This window comes from Saimiri boliviensis, chromosome 12 (genome assembly GCF_048565385.1).
Source record: "Saimiri boliviensis isolate mSaiBol1 chromosome 12, mSaiBol1.pri, whole genome shotgun sequence".
Classification (NCBI taxonomy): Eukaryota; Metazoa; Chordata; class Mammalia; order Primates; family Cebidae; genus Saimiri; species Saimiri boliviensis.
The window spans coordinates 33,537,876-33,560,146 of record NC_133460.1 but is presented as its reverse complement, the minus strand read 5'-3'; the positions used below and the strand labels follow the sequence as shown (position 1 = coordinate 33,560,146).

The 22,271-nt window shown below is 44.2% G+C and overlaps 1 protein-coding gene across 2 annotated transcripts in view; it reads right to left on the bottom strand.

The window, feature by feature from the left end:
- Positions 1 to 22,271, bottom strand: part of CPPED1 (calcineurin like phosphoesterase domain containing 1) — a 145,866-nt gene that overhangs the window by 116,161 nt on the left and 7,434 nt on the right. For both annotated transcript variants that reach the window (XM_010339398.2, XM_010339399.2), the window contains exon 2: positions 6,351 to 6,569. In XM_010339398.2, the coding sequence (XP_010337700.1) occupies positions 6,351 to 6,569 (219 nt within the window). The remainder of the gene's footprint in view (positions 1 to 6,350; positions 6,570 to 22,271) is intronic.

Genomic DNA, 22,271 nt, shown 5'->3' with positions numbered 1-22,271 from the left:
AGTTCCCACATGTTGTGGAAGGGAGCTGGTAGGAGGTAACTGAATCAGGGGTGGGTCTTTCTCCTGGCGTTCTCAAGGTTGTGGATAAGTCTCAAGCGATCTGATGGGTTTATAAAGGGGTTTTCCTGCACAAGCTCTCTTCTCTCATCTGCCACCATTTAAGATGTGCCTTTGGCCAGGCACGGTGGCTCACACCTGTAATCCCAACACTTTGGGAGGTCAAGGCAGGTGGATCACGAGGTCAGAAGATTGACACCACCCTCACAGTAAAACTCTGTCTCTACTAAAAATACAAAAGTTAGCCAGGTGTGGTGGCGTGCGCCTGTAGTCCCAGCTACTCAGGAGGCTGAGGCAGGAGAATCACTGGAACCTGGGAGGCAGAGGCTGCAGTGAGCCGGTATCATGCCACTGCACTCCAGCCTGGGTGACACAGCAAGATTCCATCTCAAAAAATAAATAAATAAAAAAGATGTGCCTTTCACCTTCCACCATGATTATGAGGCCTCCCCAGCCACATGGATCTATGAAGTAATTAAGTATCTTTTTGTTTATAAATTACGCAGTCTCGAATGTGTCTTTATCAGCAGGGTGAAAACAGACTAATACAAATACTAAAGCAGGCTTCCCTCCCCTTACAGAACATCAGAGTTCCCAGGGCTAAATCATCAACTGAAACTAAGTCACGGAATAGATGCCCAAGTGCAGGTCAATACAAGAACTCTTCAAGGAGACTTAATAACAAGGGAAGAATTCATCCTGTATGAACTGTTTTTGTGTGGCTATGGCAGTTTTTAATAAACAGGGATGGGCATGTATGTTAGTAACAAACTGTTCTAAAGGCTCAAAGGAATCTCTTGCACCCTAATGGTATTATCATGTTCTGATTTGTCAGCTTCACACGTAATTGCTGAAATTTAACAAGGCTCCTGGGGACAAAACCAGTGGGTCGATGCCTCAGTTTCAGTAGGACTGACAAGAGTAACCCTAAATTAAGAGTGAAGGATGAAAATCAATGGGCCTTGATACTTGTACAAATCTTCTCTTGATATTTATAATGTGGCTTACCCCAAAACAAAGCTTTAGAAGAAAATACCAAGATAACTCAAAAGATGCTTGCAAAACAAAAATGTGTTTTAAAACTAAATGGACTTCGTGAGAAACAAGCTTGTATCTCTTAAGGTTTTTCCTGTGCACTTGGCACCAAAGACTCCTCTTCCCATCACGTTTCTGTGCTTCTCTCCCCAGACTCTAACTCCACAGAATGACCTGGTCTCTTGTTTTCACTATTACATCTGTAGCATCTAGCATTGTAACTGGTACTTAGCTTGTACACAAGACATTGTTGTGGGACAATAAATATTATAATGGATAGTTATAATGGAAAAGCATATTTTTACTTTCATGAAGAAAATGACTCGGTAAGTTCTTTTCTCTATTTTCTGTTTTTTTTTTTTTTTTTTGAAATGAGTCTCGTTCTGTTGCTCAAGCTGGAATGCAGTGGCGAAATCTCAGCTCACTGCAATCTCCACCTCCTGGGTTCAAGCGATGTCCTCCCTCAACCTCCCAAGTAGCTGAGATTACAGGCCCACACCACCATGCCAGGCTAATTTTTGTATTTTGTAGGGACGGGGATTCACCATGTTGGCCAGGCTGGTCTCAAACTCCTGACCTCAAATATCTGCCCATCTAGGCCTCCCAAAGTGGTGGGATTACAGGCGTGAGCCACTGTGCCCGGCCTTTCTCCATTTTCAACTTAAATCCACCTGTCTTGCGTTCTTTTTTTTTTTTTTTTTTTTTTTTTTTGTGAGATGGGAATCTCGCTCTGTTGCACAGGCTGGAGTGCAGTGGTGCAATCTCAGCTCACTGCAACCCCCACCTTCTGGGTTCAAGCAATTCTCCTGCCTCAGCCTCCCAAGTAGGTGGGATCACAAGTGTGCACCATCATACCTGGCTAAGTTTTGTATTTTAGTAGAGACAGGATTTCACCATGTTGGCCATGCTGGTCTTGAACTCCTGACTACAGGTGATCCACCCACCTTGGCCTCCCAAAGTACTGGGATTACAGGCATGAGCCAACACACCTGGCCAGGATCAAGATATTATTTATGGCAGAACTAAAAGAATGCTTTCTGATTTTATTTGCCTATTAATATATGCATTTGATAATGAAGAATGTGATAAGCAGTCAAAGCAACTTTCTCGTGTCTAACCCATATGAGCTAAATGAGAGGGAAGACACTTACTGCACATTAGAAAATGGTAACCAGTTTTAAAAGGCTCTGTTTAATCTCAAACCGCAATATTCAAAATAGTGCTTTCACTGGTTCAATTAAAACCCCAGAAAACAATCCAAGACTTCGGAACAAACTATAAATTCTGCTTGAGTTGTACTGTATATAAAATTCACGTTCAAAAGTTTGCCAATTCACATTTACAAAGTCTTGACCAACTGGCAGGGTTGATCATAAAAACCGTATCTTTTAATTTACAATTTTTAATGTATGCTTGGTATATGTTACTTAAAAAGCAATGTAATTGCATGCAAATCTTTTTAAATCTGATTTTGAAATATGACTGAATACGTTAACAGAATTCAGAACAAGTTGATAAACATCTACAAAAACATGTTATATAATTCTAGTGGGCCCCATAATATTCTGTTTTCAAAGAGAAGAAACCATTGAACAGAAAAATTTTAAATCTTTTCTTCTCTCTTTTTTTTTAAGAGATGGGGCTCTCTCTGTTGTCTGGAGGCTGGAGAGTGCAGTGGTATGATCATGGCTCACTATAGCCTCAAACTCCTGGACTCAAGTGATCCTCCCACCTCAGCCTCCCTAGTAGTTGGGACTACAGGCATGCAACACCATGCCTGGCTAATTTTTTTTTTTTTTTTTTTTTTTGAGACTGAGTCTCACACTCTATCACCCAGGCTGGAGTGCAGTGGTGCAATCTCAGCTCACTGCAACCTCCGCCTCTGGAGTTCAAGCTATTCTCGTGCCTCAGCCTCCTGGGGTTGCAGACAACTGCCACTATGCCCAGCTAATTTTTGTACTTTTTAGTAGAGATAGGGTTTCACCATGTGGGCCTCAAACTGGTCAGGCTGGTCTCAAGCTCCTGACCTCAAGTGACCCACCTGCCTCAGCCTCCCAAAGTACTGTGATTACAGGCATGAGCCACCGTACCCGGTCTCACCTGGCTAATTTAAAAAAAAAAATTTCAGGACAAGGTCTCACTATGTTGCCCAGGCTGGTCTCGAACTCCTGGCCTCAAATGATCCTCCCACCTCAGCCTCCCAAAGCACTGAGATTATAGGTATGCCTAAACTGAAATCTTATTTTCATGTGTTCAGTAAAAGCAGAAGTTTAGGGATGACAGTAAAAGGAGTTAAGAAAAAATAAGTTTTCTTACTGTATAGTCCACCAGAGTGAGAGCTCTAACTGATTTACACACAGGGCTATATGACCCCAGTGAAATCAGCAAACTGCAAATCAGACGATGTGGAAGTTGCATTAATCTATTCATCTGTTTGGTCAATCTATTTCCTTGTTTTACCCAAAACTGACTCTAAGGGCTGCTATGGTTTCTTCTTTTTTTTTTTTTTATAGAAACCACGTCTTATTCCATTGCCCAAGCTGGAGTACAACGGCATGATCTCAGCTCACTGCAACCTCCCCCTCCTAAGTTCAAGGGATTCTCCTGCTTCAGCCTTCCAAGTAGCTCGGATTACAGGTACATGCTACCACATCTGGCTGATTTTTTTTATTTTTAGTAGAGATGGGGTTTCTCCATGTTGGCAAGGCTAGTCTCGAACTCCTGACTTCAAGTGATCCACCTACTTTGACCTCCCAAAGTGCTGGGATTACAGGGATGAACCACTGCACCCAGCAAGGGCTGCTATGATTTCTAACTCCTTTAGAAGCTGAGGCACTCTATACTCTCTCAGTACTGTACAATCTGGGCATCCAGAAACCCTTGGCCAAGAATCACCAAGGGTAGCCAAGTTTACAATCAGGTAAGAGTCTACCTCTCAACCGAATAGAACTCAGGACCATTATTGTGAACATGTTCCTATGCTGAGTTGCCAAGATGTTCCCTCTAGCATGGAATTGTTTGTCCCTGTACTATATAGCTCCAGACTTGGAGGGCTTAAATTCTTGCTGTGTCAATGGGCTCTTGGCTCAGAACCAGAGACCTTAAGAAGATGAGGGGTCTGTCCACACTCACCCAGTACATCAGTGGCAGATATGGGCTGGCGTCCCAGCCACTTGAATTCTAATTCAGGTCTTTATCTACTGTCTTCATGTCCCTTTTGCCTGTCCTGTCACCTTCTAAAATGGCTGCTTCACCAGGGAGGACATCCCGGTGTTCTATTGGGTAGGCATCAATGACATGGGCATGTCCACATTCATGGCTTTGAGTAAAATACCAGGAAGCAGAGAATGAAGGGCGATCTGAGGGTTCTCCTTGCTGCCTGCACTTTTCCGGACTTTGGAGGGAGTAATTCTGTGCTGCTCTTTTCCATTCTCACATTTTTTTCTTTCTTTTTCCTTTTTTTTTTTTTTTTTTTTTTTGAGACAGTCTCACTGTCGCTCAGGCTGGAGTGCAGCAGTGCGATCTCAGCTCACTGCAACCTCCACCTCCTAGGTTCACACGATTCTCCTGCCTCAGCCTCCTGAGTAGCTGGGACTACAGGCATGCACACCACGACTGGCTAATTTTTGTATTTTTAGTAGAGACGTGGTTTCACCATGTTGGCCAGGCTGGTCCCAAACTCCTGATCTCAAGTGACCCATTCACCTCGGCCTCCCAAAGTTCTGGTATTACAGGTGTGAGCCACCGTGCCTGACCATCTTCATGTTTTCATTATGGGTTTTATTCTGAATAAGTGGGCTGCCAGACAAAAGAGTCACGATGAGGAGGAACTGATACACCCAGGCTTACTACCGGGTACCTCGGCTTCTAAAGCAGTTAGACACCATCGTGGGACTCACAGCCTTTGTTTACAAGGCACAGCTAGCCCCAAACAGACACCGACAGCCACTACTGGGTTTTCTGCAATGGTCTAAGGTCCCTTGCCTCCCTGAGGGACAGGGACACTCTCCATTTGCTTATATCTGCTTGCTGGGCTATATCCTTGCCTGAGAGAAGGACGTCACAATAGGCAAAATGAAAAGGGAGAGAGTTCTAGAAGGTATCTGTCATTGTTGCATTTCCAACATCTCACTTTTTTGTGGGTGAGACTGTCCTGTTCTTTAGACCATGTGGTTGCAGTGAAGCTGACCCCATACCCTGGTAGAGGGGGGCCATGTGAGCTAGAGGGGTGTCAGCCTGGGACTTTGTTTTTTGTTTGCTTGTTTTTCTGAGATGGAGTCTCACTCCTTCACCCAGGCTGGAGTGCAGTGGCACAATGTTGGTGCACTGCAACCTCCACATCCCGGGTTCAAGCAATTCTTGTGCCTTAGCCTCCTGAGTCACTGGGACTACAGACATGCACCACCACGCCAGGCTAATTTCTGTATTTTTAGTAGAGATGGGGTTTCATCATGATGGTAAGGCTGGTCTCGAACTCCTGAGCTCAAGTGATCTGCCCTCCTTAGCCTCTCAAAGTGCTGAAATTACGGGAGTGAGCCGCTGCGCCCAGTCAGCCTGGGACGTTGGACTACCCAGAATAAGGCACTTGCTTTCTGTTGTGGTTTCTGTCAAAAGGATACAAATGTAGAGCTCCCAGAAGCCACGAGCTAGAGAGAGCCTGAATATGAATGAGGTCAAGCCAGAAGAAGGCCGATCAGAGTGACAGATAGATCAAGTCCTGATAACCAAGCCGAGCTCCTAGATCCAGCTGTACCTGCAATCCAGGTCTGCTCCGGGACTTTACAGTCCCATGAGGCAACACATACTTCAAAAAAAAAAAACAAGGAATCCCATTTTAAGTTGGATTTCTGTCACTTGCAACCAAAAAAGCACCAACAAATAAGGGAGAAATAAAAGTGTAAGAAGAAAGGAAATGAGGAGAGAAGATTATATTTATGGATAGAGTATCTGGAAGCAGTTCAAGTCTGTCCCTGGAAATGCAGAAAGGTGATGTGTGGGAATCTGTTCCATTTTTCATATTAAGCTCAAATCATCAGAACTGTAGCTGTGCCTAATTACTGTGATTAATCTCGCCAAACTATAAACATAAAGTAAGTGTGCACTTTCTGATGTTCAATGATACTGCAACAAACATGAAGCGAAAGAATGGTCCATGACTGAACAAAGATGCCTTTGAAACAAAATATTTTTTTTCCTGCCCAAATGCAGTCATGACTGGCTGAAAGAGAAAAGGTCACAAGCGATGACCCGAGTCTTACCGGGCATGGCGTGGATGAGGTCGCCGCACAGAACGAAGAATTTGGGTTTGGGGTTCAGCTTGTTGATGGCCTGGACAGCTTGCTCAGTTAGACGGATCTCCTGTCCCCATTCGTCACCACCATTGTCACAGTCCCCAGTCGACCAGGCCTTCATCAGCCCAAACTGTGGGTCTGTGCCCAGAATGAAGTAGAATGGGCCTTTCCATTCCCCTTCCTTTTCTTTAAAAAAAAAGAGAGAGGAAGAAGGAGAAGTGTTATAAAATCTGTTATAAAATGCAACCAGGTCACCATGCAAGTGGATATACTATTTTTCTTAAACTAAGTAGGTCATTTTAATAAGCTGCTGTTCACACATACCATTTTCCTGTCATAGTCTAGAGGGCTTTGATTTATACTAATTACGCCTGAGACCTGGTGATACCCAAAGGCAGGACTGTCCACGTGGGCTTCTGCAGCCACACAGTCTAGCCGTTTGTTGACAAGCTAGATGGCCAAAAGGAAGCATGGAGCCACAACAGAACACGGTGCAGAGGATATTCGTGCTCAATAATCGTCTTTAAATTAGAATACAACACCCAAAATTGAATGCTGCCAGAAGTATTATATTTAAATTACTAGGTGAAGTGCTTACAAATCTTTTCTGCGAGGCTTCGTGGCATCACTTCCACCGTTTCGGGGGATGTGACAGAATTTTAATTATAAAACTTGGCGCTCAGAAGCTCTGGCTATCTGGGGGGAGATGTGGTGCCAGAAATGAAATCCTGAAATGAGTAAGTCAATGTGGGAAAAAAAAAAGAGAGAGAGAGAAGAAACAAAAATCGATGCTAACATTTCAAAGGCAGTAGGATGTGGGCAGCCGTGAGGTGTGAGGCTGGGGGTGGGGACTCTTTTATGTTCCTGGAAAGGGATCTAGGCCACCTGAAATCATTCTGCTTGCTCTTCCGATTGGCTCTGCGGGGCCAAAGCTTTGTGGGCCTTGGGTTTCTACTCTTATCTGCCAGAACTGCTGCTGATGCCTGCTTAGGAAGAACTGGAATGGCCATTAATGGGCACAGAAGCGCTGCGGATTTCACTTGTTTAAAAAATTATTTGGCCACAGAATCCTTTCTCTAATCAAAATTGCACATGGCAGACCAATGTTGAAAAAACATGCCAAGCAAAGCCGCTTGCTCTTACGGAATAGCACCTGTAACTTCTGGTGCCAGAGTCAGATGCGGTGCTGGACACAGCACAGTGTGATGACCTCCAATCTGCAGCCCCCCTCATTTATCCTCCGAGAAAAGTGAGGCCTGGAGAGGCGACAGAACTTGCTGAATGGCCCGCTAGCACTTAGTGGCAGGGACAGAGCTACACCGTCGTCCTGAGGCTCTTTTTTTTCTCCTTTTTCATAATGTAATGTATGGCCAGGCATGGTGGCTCATGCCTATAATCCCAGTAGTTTGGGAGGCCAAGGCGGGTGGATCACCTGAGGTCAGGGGTCCGAGATCAGCCTGGACAACATGATGAAACCCTGTCTCTACCAAAAATACACAAATTAGTTAGGCGTGATGGTGAGCACCTGCAATCCCAGCTACTTGAGAGGCTGAGGCATGAGAATCGCTGGAACCTAGGAGGTGGAGGTTGCAGTCAGCTGAGACTGCGTCACCCCACTCTAGCCTGGGCTACATAATGAGACTCTAATCAATAATGATAATTACAATTATTTAATGTACAATCCATGTTAACTGAATAAATGGCATTTTCTTTGGAAGTCATGATGATACTGTAATGTCCAAAAAGCTCTCTGAAATCACTTCACGTCCATGTGTTTGATTCATTTGTCTATTGGGTAAGTATCATACGGGGAGTCTTTCGTTTGCCAGGCCGTATGAGAGGTGCTGGCAATATGAAGGTGACTATGACAGATGAGTCCCTGCACTCAGTGCTCTTGGGCGGAGAAAACCTAGTAAACAAGCAGGGAATAGAATCAGAGACTGTTAATGACTATGCAGATTAAGAGTGAGCCAATGGCTAGTTTAAATTAGACCGACAGGGCCAGGTGTGGTGGCTCATGCCCGTAATCCCAGCACTTTGGGAGGCCGCAGCGGGCAGATCACTTGAGGTCAGGAGTTTGAGACCAGCCTGGCCAACATGGTGAAACCTGTCTCTACTAAAAATACAAAAATTTGCCAGACATAGTGGTGCACGCCTGTAGTCCCGGCTACTTGGGAGGCTGAGGTGAGAGGAATGCTTTAACCCAGGAGGCGGAGATTGCAGTGAGCTGATACCATGCCACTGTACTCCAGCCTGGGTGACAGAGAGATTGCACATCAAAACTAAATAGAAATAAACAAATAAGACAGGAAAGGCCTCTCTGAAGTGGTGACATTTAAGCTGAGATCTAAATGGCAAGGAAGGGCCAGTGAAAACCTTTTTAAATTCTATGGCCACTTTCCACCCATTATACTGCGCTTACTATCACCTTAGAGTGGACTCTGGCTTCAAGACTCCTTTCCCTTTTTAACTCCTTTTTCAGGGTTAAAGAAAAAAAAAAAAAAAAACTGGCCGGGTACAGTGGCTCATACCTGTAATTCCAGAATTTTGAGAGGGTAAAGCGGTGGATCACCTGAGATCAGGAGTTTGAGGCCAGCCTGGCCAACATGGTAAAACCCCATCTCTACTAAAAAATACAAAAACTATCTGGGCATAGTGGTGGGTGCCTGTAATCACAGCTACTCAGGAGGCGGAGGCAGGCAAATTGCTTGAACCCAGGAGGTAGAGGTTGTAGTTAGTGGAGATAGAACCACTGCACTCCAGCCAGCAAGACTGAGTCTCAATAACTACAAAAAAAGAAGTGAATAAACAAAAATACCTCTCCATGCTTTAGAGAAAAAATTGTAAATACACATAAACCCACCATTTCTCGACTTACAGCACAGTGTTCAATCACATCACAACCAGCTGGAACTCAATCTGAACAAGGGCTGCATGAAACCCTGGTGTGTGCATCTCATGAGAAAGACAGCAATATGGCACATCCAGCAGGGACCAAGGGAGTCAACTGTCATTCACTGAGCACTGATTGTGTGTGGCAGAAAGACTCTAAGATCCTCCCCAAATCCCTGCCTCCTGATATTCACATCCCTTTGCAACACACTCCCTTTGAGTGTGGGCTGCAACCTACTTCTAATAAATGGAATACAGTGATGGGAGTCCCTTCCGAGTGGGCTAAAAGAAGACCATGACTTTTATCTCTTTCTCTCTCTCTCTTTCTCTGAGTCCTTGCTCTGGAGATTAAAAGGGGCCATCCTGTAATTATCCCTAGAGAAGCCAGTGTGCTAAGGAAAGGAACCCTCTGGCCAACAGCCCTTGAGGAACCAATCCTGCCAACAACCACCTGAGTCAGCTTAGAAGAGGATACACCTCTGTCGAGCTTTCAGATGAGACCACAGCCCCAACAGATACCTTGATTGAAGCCTTATGAGACTCCGTGGCAGAAGAACCCAGCTCAGCTGTCCCCAGATTTCTGACAAAATCCTGTCACATGATACATATTTGCTTTATAAGCCATAAAGTTTCAGGGTAATTTGTTACACGGTAATAGATCCCTATGAATGGGGCATTAGGGATAAGTGGTCAAGAAGTAGACAAGATTTCCTAAAGATCTGAACATTGTGTCATGAAAGAAAACAGATTCTGCTTTGTGTCTTAACATTATTAATCATTTATTTTGCTTGAATAACATTTTTACACCAATGAACGCTTCTAGCTGTGTCTGTATTTCTGAGCTGTACGCAGAGCCATTTAAGCTGGATGAATTAATCAGAACCAGATAAGGGAGGTGATCACAGGCACCCCAAGGTAGCAGCATACATCAGTCTTCTATAACAGAGTTTATAAACAGCTCCCTACAGCAAACATTTTAACAAATCGTTTCCTATGACAAATAGTCAGAATTTCAAAAAGTCAATAGTCCTTGGAGCTATTAAAATAAATCTTTCATTATTACTTGTTTACTTACTAAAAACTTTAGAATCTCAATTTTATGATGACGAGGTACAAAATAAATAGATTTGACCTAAAATAAATGGCAACTCACATATCAGTATTCAATCTACCTTACCTATCTAATGAGGTATTTTGTTTACTCAGGAACCTTCATTCTCAAAAGGAACTGGATGATCTTAAGGTTCCTGCTACAGAAGCTGGTGGTCTTTGGTCTCATCATAATTTCCTTTCATCAAGGCTGAATTAAAGATATTTGGAGCTTACAATGCATAGTTCTAGAAGGAGAAAACTTTTGTAAATGTATACCTCTCCATTCCTTAAAAAGGCAACTTTTTACATTATGAAAATGAATTTTTTTTTTTATTTATTTTTACAGATGGGGTCTTGTTTTGTTACCCAAGCTAGAGTATAGTGCCACAATCATGGCTCCCTGCAGCCTTGACCTCCCATATTCAAGTGATCCTCCTGCCTCAGCCTTCCAAAGTTCTGGGATTATAGGCATGAGCCACCATACCCAGACAAAAGTTTTTTTTTTTTTTTTTTTTTTTTTTTTAGACAAAGTTTCCCTCTGTCACCCAGGTTGGAGTGTAATGCTGCAATCTCTGCTAACTGCAACCTCTGCTTCCCAGGCTTAAGTAATTCTTGTGCCTCAGCCTCCTGAGTAGCTGAGATTACAGGCATGCGCCACCACACCTGGCTAAGTTTTGTATTTTTAGTAGAGACGGGGTTTCACCATGTTGGCCAGGCTGGTCTAGAACTTCTGACCTTAACTGATCTGCCCACCTCGGCTTAAGCCTCCCAAAGTGCTGGGATTACAGGCATGAACCACCTCACTCCGATGAAAAGGAATTCTTAACAATACTTGCATTAAAATTATTTCACTAAAGCCCAGAGTTACCCCCAGGACAGTGCGTAAGTATTAGTTGAATGACATCTACTAGGGCCAGGGAAAGTTTGTAACACCATCCTTTCTAGGAAAAAGCACATGTCTGTCCCAGGCACAGTCCAGCTTCTCTGGAAACCCTCTGGAAGCACTCTTTCAGCAGCCTGAGCCATGAAAGTTGGTATAAACTGAGTTTCACTCCTAAAGCACTCTGACAGTATTTGCCATTACTGGAAAAAAAAAAAAAAAAAGACACTCGGATCCAGCTTTTCCCCCTACCTTTCCTGGCAAAAAAGCTTCAACATGAGACTGCCCAGTCAAATGGTAGCTGCCTAACAATGCTAATTAAGGAGAGAACTGGCTGACAACAAGGCTGATGAAGAGGGATGAGGTGAGGGTTACTGGACAACAGAAGCCTGCCGGTTGCTCATGGCACAGACATGGCAGGGCTGGGTCACAGCCCTATTCCTCTAGGTGTGACATCAGCATCATAGGGGAGCACGTTCACAATGCAGAATCTTTGGCCCCAGCCCAGATCCACTGAGTTGGGATCTGCATTTTACTGAGCCCCCGGGGTGACTTATGTGCACATTCAAATTTGGGAAGCGTTTGGGCGCAGTGGCTCAAGCCTGTAATCCCAGCACTCTGGGAGGCCGAGGTGGGTGGATCACGAGGTCAAGAGAGTGAGACCATCCTGGTCCACATGGTGAAACCCCGTCTCTACTAAAAATACAAAAAATTAGCTGAGCATGGTGGTGCATGTCTGTAATCCCATCTACTAGGGAGGCTGAGGCAGGAGAATTGCCTGAACCCAGGAGGCGGAGGTTGCGGTGAGCCGAGATTGCACCGTTGCACTCCAGCCTGGGTAACAAGAGCAAAACTCCATCTCAAAAAAAAAAAAAAAAAAATTTGGGAAGCAACAGTCTACAACTAACCAAGAAATTCTACTGGCCTACAACTAGTCATCACCCGTTATATTCCCTTGCAAAACACAGTGTCAAGATTCTTTGAAAAGTAAGAAGTTAATCATTACTAATTAGTAAGTTCTAATTTATTTTTACATGACTTTCTGGAAAGAGCACCCATTAGCAAGTATGAGTGTATAGCACCCATGTATGCGTACACACACGCGCATGCACGCACACATTCTCCACTATACAACAGAGAAGTCTGTATTTTTCTTCAAAAATTGATTTTAAAAAGAACCCAGTCACAGGCCCTAACTGATGACTATGATAAAACCGAGGTCAAATTTCGAGACAAACTTAAATATGTGTGGAAGGAATTAAAGTGTTGATTAAGGTAAGATCTCATTTCTGACTGAGATGGTATCAAAACAAGGTTATAAAGTTTGGAAACAATTGATGTAAAGCTCTGGATAATACCTATAAGGTGTTTAGGGTTAAATACCTGGTAAAAACATATTTATTTAACTAAAATACCTAAATCTGTTATGATTAAGAATGTCCAGAATGAATGTAACTTTTTTTTTTTTTTGAGATGGAGTCTCACTCTGTCACGTAGGCTGGTGTGCAATGGCATGGTCTCAGCTCACTACAACCTTCGCCTCCTGGGTTCAAGCAATTCTCCTGCCTCAGCCTCCTGAGTAGCTGGGACTACAGGCATGTGCCACCACACCCAGCTAATTTTTTAATTTTTAGTAGAGACGAGGTTTCACTATGTTGGCAGGCTGGTCTTGAACTCCTGACCTTGTGATCCACCCACCTTGGCCACCCCAAGTGCTGGGATTACAGATGTGAGCCACCGGGCATGGCCAACAAATTTAACTTTTTCTTTTTTGTTGTTGCTTTTTTTTTTTTTTTTTAACTTTTTCAACGTTAATTTTTTTTTGACAGATTCATAGAGAAGATAATTTAGCTGTGTACTGCTGTGTAATAAACTACCACAAATGTATCAGCTTCAAACAACCCACACTGATTATCTCATAGCCTCTGTGAGAGTCTGGCATGGTGTAGCTGGTCCTCTGCTCCAAGTCTCTCACAGACTCACATGGGGCAGGATCTGTTTCCAAACTCACTTACATAATGGTTAGCAGGATTCGGCTCCTTATAGGTTGTAGGACTGATGGCTTCAGTTCCTCACTGGCTGCTGGCTGGAGGCTGCCCTCAGTTCCCTGCCATATGGGCCTCTCTAATACAGCAGCTTGCAACATGAAAACCTGCTTTATTGAACCAGACAAGGCAGAGGGTCTGCTAGCAAATGGAAGGTACAATCTTATATAACATCACAATGGAAGTAACTCCAATCACTTTTGCTGTGTTCTGCTCATCACAATCACATCACTAGGCCAGCCCACCTTAAGGGCAGGGGATCACACAGGGCATGAACACCTAGAGGTGAGATCACTGGGCTCAGCTGAGAGTCTGCTATGGATGATAATACAAATCTGAGGGCTAGCCTCACATACCTATCTCATTAATGTTAATGTCACATCTGCACCTGACCTTCCAGTACTGCACCGAATAAGGCCACTGAATAAGGCTCATCTTGGTGAGATTAGAAAGCTTAACTCACAGAAGCCCACTTTTTCCCACCTGTGTAGTAGAAATTGGCAGTGCTGGAGGGACTCTCAGAGTTACTTTAACCAGCCTTTCATTAAACCAAGTGGGAGATGCTGAGGCCTGGGTAGTGGCGGGGAAGGGAGGTGGGTCTTAGGCAGGACTCAAGTTCAAGATCACACAATAAAGACCCAGCAACTTCTACCGAAGAGCTATTCAGAACCTCAGTGCTGCTGGGCTGGGTGGCCTGGAGTGGAGAGAGCCATGAAGAAGACGGAACATGCTCTGGGCTGCCCCCAACTTATCTACCTTGATATCCACATTTTTGTCTCCAAAAAGTTTCCTTCAAATGGAACATCTTGATAAATTGGCTGACTGTACACAAAGACAATGATGGCAGACCCAGAGCTTTTTCCTGGTCGGCCGTGATGTTCAGGGTCCCTGCCAACAGCACAGGCTTGGTTTGAGGCACAGGCTGGGGACCAGATATTCGTCTTCTGTGAGTGCTCAGTGGTGATCTCTTCCAGAGATGACAAACTCGACATCTGTGGATGAGATCTGGCTAGCAAGTGTATGCTTTGGACCCGAGCAGCATTTATACACTTCTGAATATGTTGCCAACATTTTTAATTCATGAGTTTCATATATATACCTGGCTTTCTGGATTCTCTTGGAAAATCTGGCCACATCAGACCCAAATGAAGTGTGCTAGTGACTCTCTGGGTCTGCACAGTGGCTGGGCCTTTACACGGGGCTTGTGCTCTCAAATTTGCCACAGTCCCCACCTAGCTCAATCTACCACCTGGCTGCCATTGGCATCTGTAGTGACAAGCCCTTATCTATGGCATCTGTAGTGACAAGCCCTTATCTATTTTGCTTAGAGGTGAGGAAGAGGAGACCCAGCAAAGGAAAATACATTGACTGAGATCTACAAACACTGAGATGCAACCCAGGCCCCCAACTCTGCATATTCTGCCACAGACATCACTCTCTCACATTTAAGGAGAGGTGAAATTACTATAGAGAAGACCATATCAAGCTAGGAATGCCTAGGTCTATCCAAACAAGAAGACAGAAAAATAACTTAATGAGTTACCATAATTTTTTTTTTAACCAGGGTCTCACTCTGTCCCCCAGGTTGGAGTGCAGTGGTATGATCCTGGTTCACTGCAACTCCCACCTCCAGGACTCAAGCAATCCTCCTATATCAGCCTCTCGAGTAACTGGGACCACAGGTGCGTGTCACCATGCCCAGTTACTTTTTTGTATTTGTGGTAGAGAATGGGTTTTGCCATGTTGGCCAGGCTGCTCTAGAACTCCTGAAATCAAGTGATCAGCTCACCTTGGCCTCCCAAGGGGCTGGGATTACAGGCATGAGCCACTGCATCCACCCTGAGTTGCCATAATTTTCTAAATCGAATTGTAAAATTAACTTTGAAATACTTTTAAATGCAAAACTGATCTTAGAAATCAGATTCACCTGTTGTATAGAGAATAACAAAATCTGGCCACTTCCACATTTCAGCTAAATTATAAAAGACTGTCACTAAAACCAGATTTCAAAACTGAGGGATAAATATACAGTGAATTTTGGGTAACATCAAACTAAGGACAGAAAAGGCCTGTAAGTTTTATTTAAACATTATCAGGTGCAAAGCAACTGCATACGGAGAAGAATCTTAAAAATCTGGAAGAAATAATACATGCTTTATCATCAATCTTTCCTATGAGCCTCTGTTTATGTGCGAATATCCCGCCTGAAAGACAGATGTTCAAATTGCAATTGCTCTTTACCATTGAACTTTTAAAATCACGAACTAAATGTTTTCTTGGATTTGTCTCTGCTAATATATTTCCCATCTCATTTTTATTAGCCCTTTTAGGCATATTTGTCAATGCTAATGAAAGCTGACTTTTTAATATATACCAAGAATTAGAAATTTCATTGATTCTTTCGCTATTACCAGTTGATCAACGACTAACTATAATAAATGTGCCCCCAAAAGCAAATGAATCACTGTTTTCATCACCCAACTAGGAAAAGGCCTGGGGGCCAGCCACCTTGTTAGGTAATACCTAATACCAACATTATAATAATTTGTGCCTTCACGATATGCTAAACCTGTTACTTGGATGCAACTTCAAATATTTCAAGGTAGAATGCAATGATAAATAGCTTTCTTAACTTCATATTTGTAAGAAAAGTCACATTTTCTAAATCTAGCCTTTTGGAAGACAGAGTTAAAAAGGTAAGATAGAGATCAAGCAGTCTGATTAGCAAGGCTCTCATGACAACATCCCATCATTATATAGTAAGAATATTTAAGAATTCAAGGTTTTGGCTCCTGTTAATCTGATTCGAAATAATAAGTGAATTGGGAATATTAGGGGGTTGTGTTTCTCCATCTGACTAGAAAGCCTCAGAATTAACTTAAAAATGAGTACAACATAGTATTAGTATGTTTGTCTTTCTGGATACATCTAAGCTCCCAGCTTGTCCCATCAGGATCTTAAAGCCAATCTTTCACAGGCAAATCCATCATCCTTTTTTTATTATTATTATTTTTCTTTAAGTTCTGGGATACATGTGCAGAACGTGCAGGTTTGTTACATAGCTATACATGTGCCATGGTGGTCTGCTGTACCTATCAACCCATCATCTAAGTTTTAAGCCCCAAGTGTATTGGGTATTTATCCTAATGTGCTCCCTCCCCTTACCTCCCACCCCACCAACAGGCCCCGGTGTATAATGTTCCCCTCCCTGTGCCCATGTGTTCTCATTGCTCAAGTCCTGCTTATGAGTGAGAACATGCAGTGTTTGGTTTTCTGTTCCTGGGTTAGTTTGCTGAGAATGATGTCTTCCAATTTCATCCACATCCCTGCAAAGGACATGAACTCATGCTTCTCTATGGCTGCACATCTTTCTTTAAGACTGGCTCCTTCCCTAGATCTCACTAATTTTGCCACAGTCATCCTTAGTCCACCAGTCTATAGATCTCAGGATCAAGTGTCATCCTGTGCATGTAGCCAGCCAAGCTGCAGCATTCCACGTCTACAACGTCCCTGCAGCAGTCCCACCTTCATGTTCCTACCACCACCTACTCTTGGGCCAGGTTTTCATCATTCCCACTCGGGAGAAGGGGGCTGCCAGGATGGCTTCCTGCAGCTCTACCTACTCCAGTCCATCTCAGGCAGCTGCTGTCATTATGTCTCTTTCTAACCCCTTAACCAGATCATCAAATTCCTGCCTACAGAGCCACCACCCTGAAAGCTCCAGGGCAGGCCCACGTTTGCATTCCCTTTCTAGCATATCAACAGCTTGTATTATTCAGTCTGGCACATGGCAGGCATCAGACAATATTTGGTGAAGAAAAAGATTAATACATCAGTGGATCCCCACTCATTCTAGCACTTGGGCCTAAAAGGGGCCCAAAGCCCTTCCAGCTGTATCTTTTTTTTTTTGTTTTGTGATGGAGTCTTGACCCAGGCTGCAGTGCAGTGGCACAATCTCAGCTCAATGCAACCTCCACCTCCCAGGTTCAAACAACTCTCCTGCCTCAGCCTCCTGAGCAACCAGGATTACAGGCGCCTGCCACCACACCCAGCTAATATTTTGTATTTTCAGTAGAGATGAGGTTTCATCACGTTGGCCAGACTGGTCTCGAACTACTGACCTCAAGTGATCCACCTGCCTCAGCCTCCCCAAGTACTGGGATTACAGTCCTGAACCACTGTGCCTGGCTTTCAGCTGTATCTCACTGGTCCTACTGGACCAGTGGCTGTAATCCCATCAGACCAGGGATGATTTTGACACATGACAATGTCTAGAGACATTCTGGGGTGTCACACAGGGAAGTGAGTGATGCTGCTGGAATCCCGCGGATAGAGGGAGGAGATGCTGCTGAACATCTCATAATGCACAGGAAAGGAACCCACAACAAAATCCAGTCCATAAATGTCAACAATGCTGGGAGTAGAGAAACCCTGCTCAAGACATACCACAGGATTCCTCCCAGATAGACCACTATCTGCTTCTCCTACATACCCCATACTTCAGATATGGTTTGGCTATGTCTCCACCCAAATCTCATCTTGAACTGTAGCTCCCATAATTCCTGTATGTCATGGGAATGACTCAGAGGGATGTAACTGAATCAAGGGGGCTGGTCTTTCCCACGCCGTTCTCATGATAGTGAATAGGTTTCACAAGATCTGATAGTTTTATAAAGGGCAGCTCCCCTGCACATGCTCTCTTGCCTGCTGCCATGTAAGACATCCCTTTGCTCTTCCTTTGTCTTCCATCGTGATTGTGAGGCCTCCCCAGCCACATGGAACTGTGAATCCATTAAACATTTTTCCTTTATAAATTACCCAGTCTTGGGTATGTCTTTATTAGCAGCATGAGAATGGACTTCCCTTCCTCTTTCCAGGTATGTTCTCCATTCTACCAACTCTTCCTGCTGAAATCCCTTCTACCCTTCCCTGACAGCTCAAATGCTCCCTGCCCTGTAGGCAGATGCAGCTCAGCCTCCTTCACTCATTCAAGCAGGTATGTTCTAAGTAGCTGCTCTAGGACACCGGCTATCAGCAGTTGGACATTCAACAGTGAGCAATGCTGACAGGTCTTGTTTCTTAAAACCTCACATGATAGTGGGGGAGATGCACAAAAAACAAGCAAATAACTAAGTCAATTACACAAGTCAATTACACCTTTCCATCTTTACAAATGATCAGGAGACAGAGTAGCCAGTGGATGGGGCTGTGGGGATGCACTCTAGGCAGGGGACACTGCAAGTACCCAGACCCTGAGTGACCAGAAGGCTGGAGCAGGAAGCAGGGGACAGATAATGCCGGACAACTGACATTGGGCCTCCATCTCCTGAAACCCTTAATCTGCTTCCAGTAAAGCCCAGACTGAGGCTTAAGTGTCCAAGTTCAAAGCCCATTTCTATCCTTTACCAGCTACATAACATGATGCAAGTTCCTGAACCTCTCTGGGCCTGTCTCCTTATCTGCAAAGTAGGAACGATGGCACCTACCTCAAAAGAGTTGTTGTGAAGAATTAATGACTTGAAACATGTAAAGCATTTGGACTAGGCACAGAGCAAGTGGTCAAAAAGTGAGTTACTCGTACCACGACTACCATTCATAGTAATCCCTCCCCTTATCTCAGCAGAGACAGGCTTTTTAAAGACTCCCCCATCTCCTGATTCCCACAGCACATGGTGGGGCTGAGAAAACATCTGATGAGAGACATATATTTACATGCTTTGCTCTTAACATCTTTTCCTTTATATACAGATATATATATATATCTATTTTTTTTTAATTTCGCTCCACCCACAACCCTTTTCTTTTATATACTGTGGATATTGCTTTGGTTATAAAGCAGCAAAGATGGGTAGCTTTACAGCTGCCTGGAGGCTTACTGGCTAAAGAGCAAACAGCAACAAAATGCAATTTTTGCAGTTTCTCACAATAGCAATCTGCACAGTGAATCACAATCTAAATGTCTCCAGCAATACCCTTCATCTGCTCTGGGGACTAATCTTATTTTAGTGGTTAAAAAAAAAAAAAAAAAACAGAGTAGCTAAACAATATTTATCACTTTGGGACTCTTTCTGACTTAACAACCTTAATGTCCCCACTGTAAAGCTGCCAGAATGGTATGCAGCAGATAATAATGCCCTTCATTAGTGGCTGTTTAAGAGTTGGGGGACTTTGGAGGCAGTTTCAGTTCAGGCGTGCAGGGTTTCTTCTTGGATTCAGGAAAATGTACTAAAATTTATTGTGGTGACGCCTCTGTGAGTATACGAAAAGCCACTGAATTGTACACATTTAGACTGCTAAATCAGAAAGAGGCCCAAAGTGGTAAATATTGTTTATTTAACAATTCACATGGTGAACTGTAGGGTATGCTAAGAGTTGTTAGAAAAAAAAGTGTGGTGGGGGGGCATGGGCATGGTGGCTCATGCCTGTAACCCCAGTACTTTGGGAGGCTGAGGCAGGTGGATCACAAGGTCAGGAGTTAGAGACCAGCCTGGCCAACACGGTCAAACTCCGTCTCTACTGAGATACAAAAATTGGCTGGGTGTGGGGTAGTAGGCGCCTGTAATCCCAGCTATTCAAGAGGCTGAGGCAGGAGAATTGCTTGAACCTGGGAGGTGGAGGTTGCAGTGAGCCAAGACCGTGCCATTGCACTCCAGCCAGAGTGACAGAGTGAGACTCTGTCTCAAAAAAAAAAAAAAAAAAATAGTGTCCTTGAGGACCCTGTCCCTCCCCTACCCCCAAAATCATTATCTGTGACAGCAATATCCTCAGAGTCTCCGAATGATTTGTCCTAAGTACAGGTTGCATACCTCTTATTTGAAATGCCTGAGACCAGAAGTTTCGGATTCCAGGTTTTTTCCGATTTTGGAATACTTGCATATACAAACTCGTAGAGCATTCCCAATCGGTAAATGCAAAATCCAAAATGCTTTTGAGCATGACCTTGGATCATTAACTTAGTGCTCAAAAAGTTTTGGATCTTAGAGCATTTTACATTAGGATGCTCAACCTGTAGGAAGGTAAATTTACCCAACCTCTCTTTACTTGGCCTAAATGCATCCAAAAGATAGTTTTTGAGACACACAAAAGCTTCTGAGTCACGGCTTGGCTGCCACACTGGCCGTCCTGCCAAAATCTTTATCTGCAACTCTTCAGAGAACTAAGAAAGCAGATGGGCTGGGACTTTGTGGCCAGGCGGCTTTCAGCATCACTGGTTTTGGCAGACGCCATTCAAGACAACAGTTAGAGGTGGGGAAAGACATTTCTAGAACTTCTCTTACTTTTCAAGAGCAGAACTCCACTTGGGGTTTGCCTGTTTTTGGTGGATGTTTGCTGTGATTTTTTCCCCCCATTTCCCTAACAAGACGGCAGGCAGCTGCTGTCCCAGGCAGCACTCTGGGGAGAACTGGTAGAAGGCGCCTTCTCTGGGCAAGAAGCATCTAAGTAGGCATGAGGCCAGGCTAACAGAAAACCCAGAGGCAAAGAGAAGGTAACCCTCCTTCCAGGCAGATGTGCTCCATGTGAGGGCACCCACCTGGTAGGCAAAACCTCTACCTGCAGATGCCTTGAGTAGTGCACACAGTGCACAACCACCTGGCGTACACAGGCAACTTCTTTTCTTTTCTTTCTTTTTTTTTTTTTTTGGAGATGGAGTCTCACTCTGTGGCCCAGAATGGAGTGCAGTGGCGTGATCTCAGTTCACTGCAAACTCTGCCTCCCTGACTTAAGCAATTCTCCCGCCTCAGCCTCCTGAGTAGCTGGGATTACAAGCACCCACCACCAAGTCGGGCTAATTTTTGTATTTTTAGTAGAGATGGGGTTTCACCATGTTGGCCAGGCTGGTCTCGAACTCCTGACCTCAAGTAATCCACTCCCCTCAGCCTCCCAAATTACTGGGATTACAGGCATGAGCCACTGCAACCAGTCACCAACTTTTACTGGTTTGATCAATATATTGGTCTCAGCTTTGTTTAGTCCAGAGAGACTCTCTGGTGCATGAGAGCAGTGGGTTGGACAGACACACACAGGTGGCACAGGTGGAATGTATTCATTCATACTCATCCACTTACTCAATATTAAATGGTCACTGAGGTCAGCAATGGTGGCTTATACCTGTATTTTCAGCACTTCAAGAGGCCGAGGTGGGCAGTTCACTTGAGGTGAGGAACTCAAGACCAGTCTGGCCAACATGGTAAACCCTGTCTCTACCAAAAACACAAAAATTAGTCAGGTGTGGTGGCATGTGCCTGTAGTCCCAGCTATTCAAGAGGCTGATGGTGGAAGAATCACTTGAACCTGGGAAGCAGAGGTTGCGGTAAGCTGAGATCGCACCACTGCGCTCCAGTCTGGGCGACAGAGCAAGAGTCTGTCTCAAAATAAAAAAGCCACTGAATGTCCACCATCCTAGGTCTGGGCTTTGTACTACTCAGGAATATATAGCCTACAGGTAGAAAAACACAGCAAAGTCACAAGAAGAAATGCTCAAATGGCCAGGTGCGGTGGCTCATGCCTGTAATGCCAGTACTTTTGGAGACTGACGCAGGAGGATTCCTCGACTCCAAGAGTTCAAGAATAACCTGGGTGACATGGTGAAACTGTCTCTACAAAAAATACAAAAATTAGCCAGGTGTGGTAGCGCCTTCTGTGGTCCTAGCTACTGTGAAGGTGGAGGTGGGAGGATCAAGGATTCCTTAAGCCCAGGAAGGGGAGGTTGCAGTGGGCGGAGATCATGCTACTGCACTCCAGCCCAGCTGATAGAGCAAGACACTGTCTCCAAAAAAATTTTTTTAAGCAGGCCAAGCACAGTGGCTTACATCTGCAATCCTAGCACAGGGATGTCCAATCTTTCGGCTTTCCTGGGCCACAATGGAAGAACTGTCTCAGGCCACACATGAAATACACGAAAATTACTGATAGCTGATGAGCTTAAAAAAAAAATCGCAAAAATTCTCAAGTTTTAAGGAAGTTTAGGAACTTGTGCTG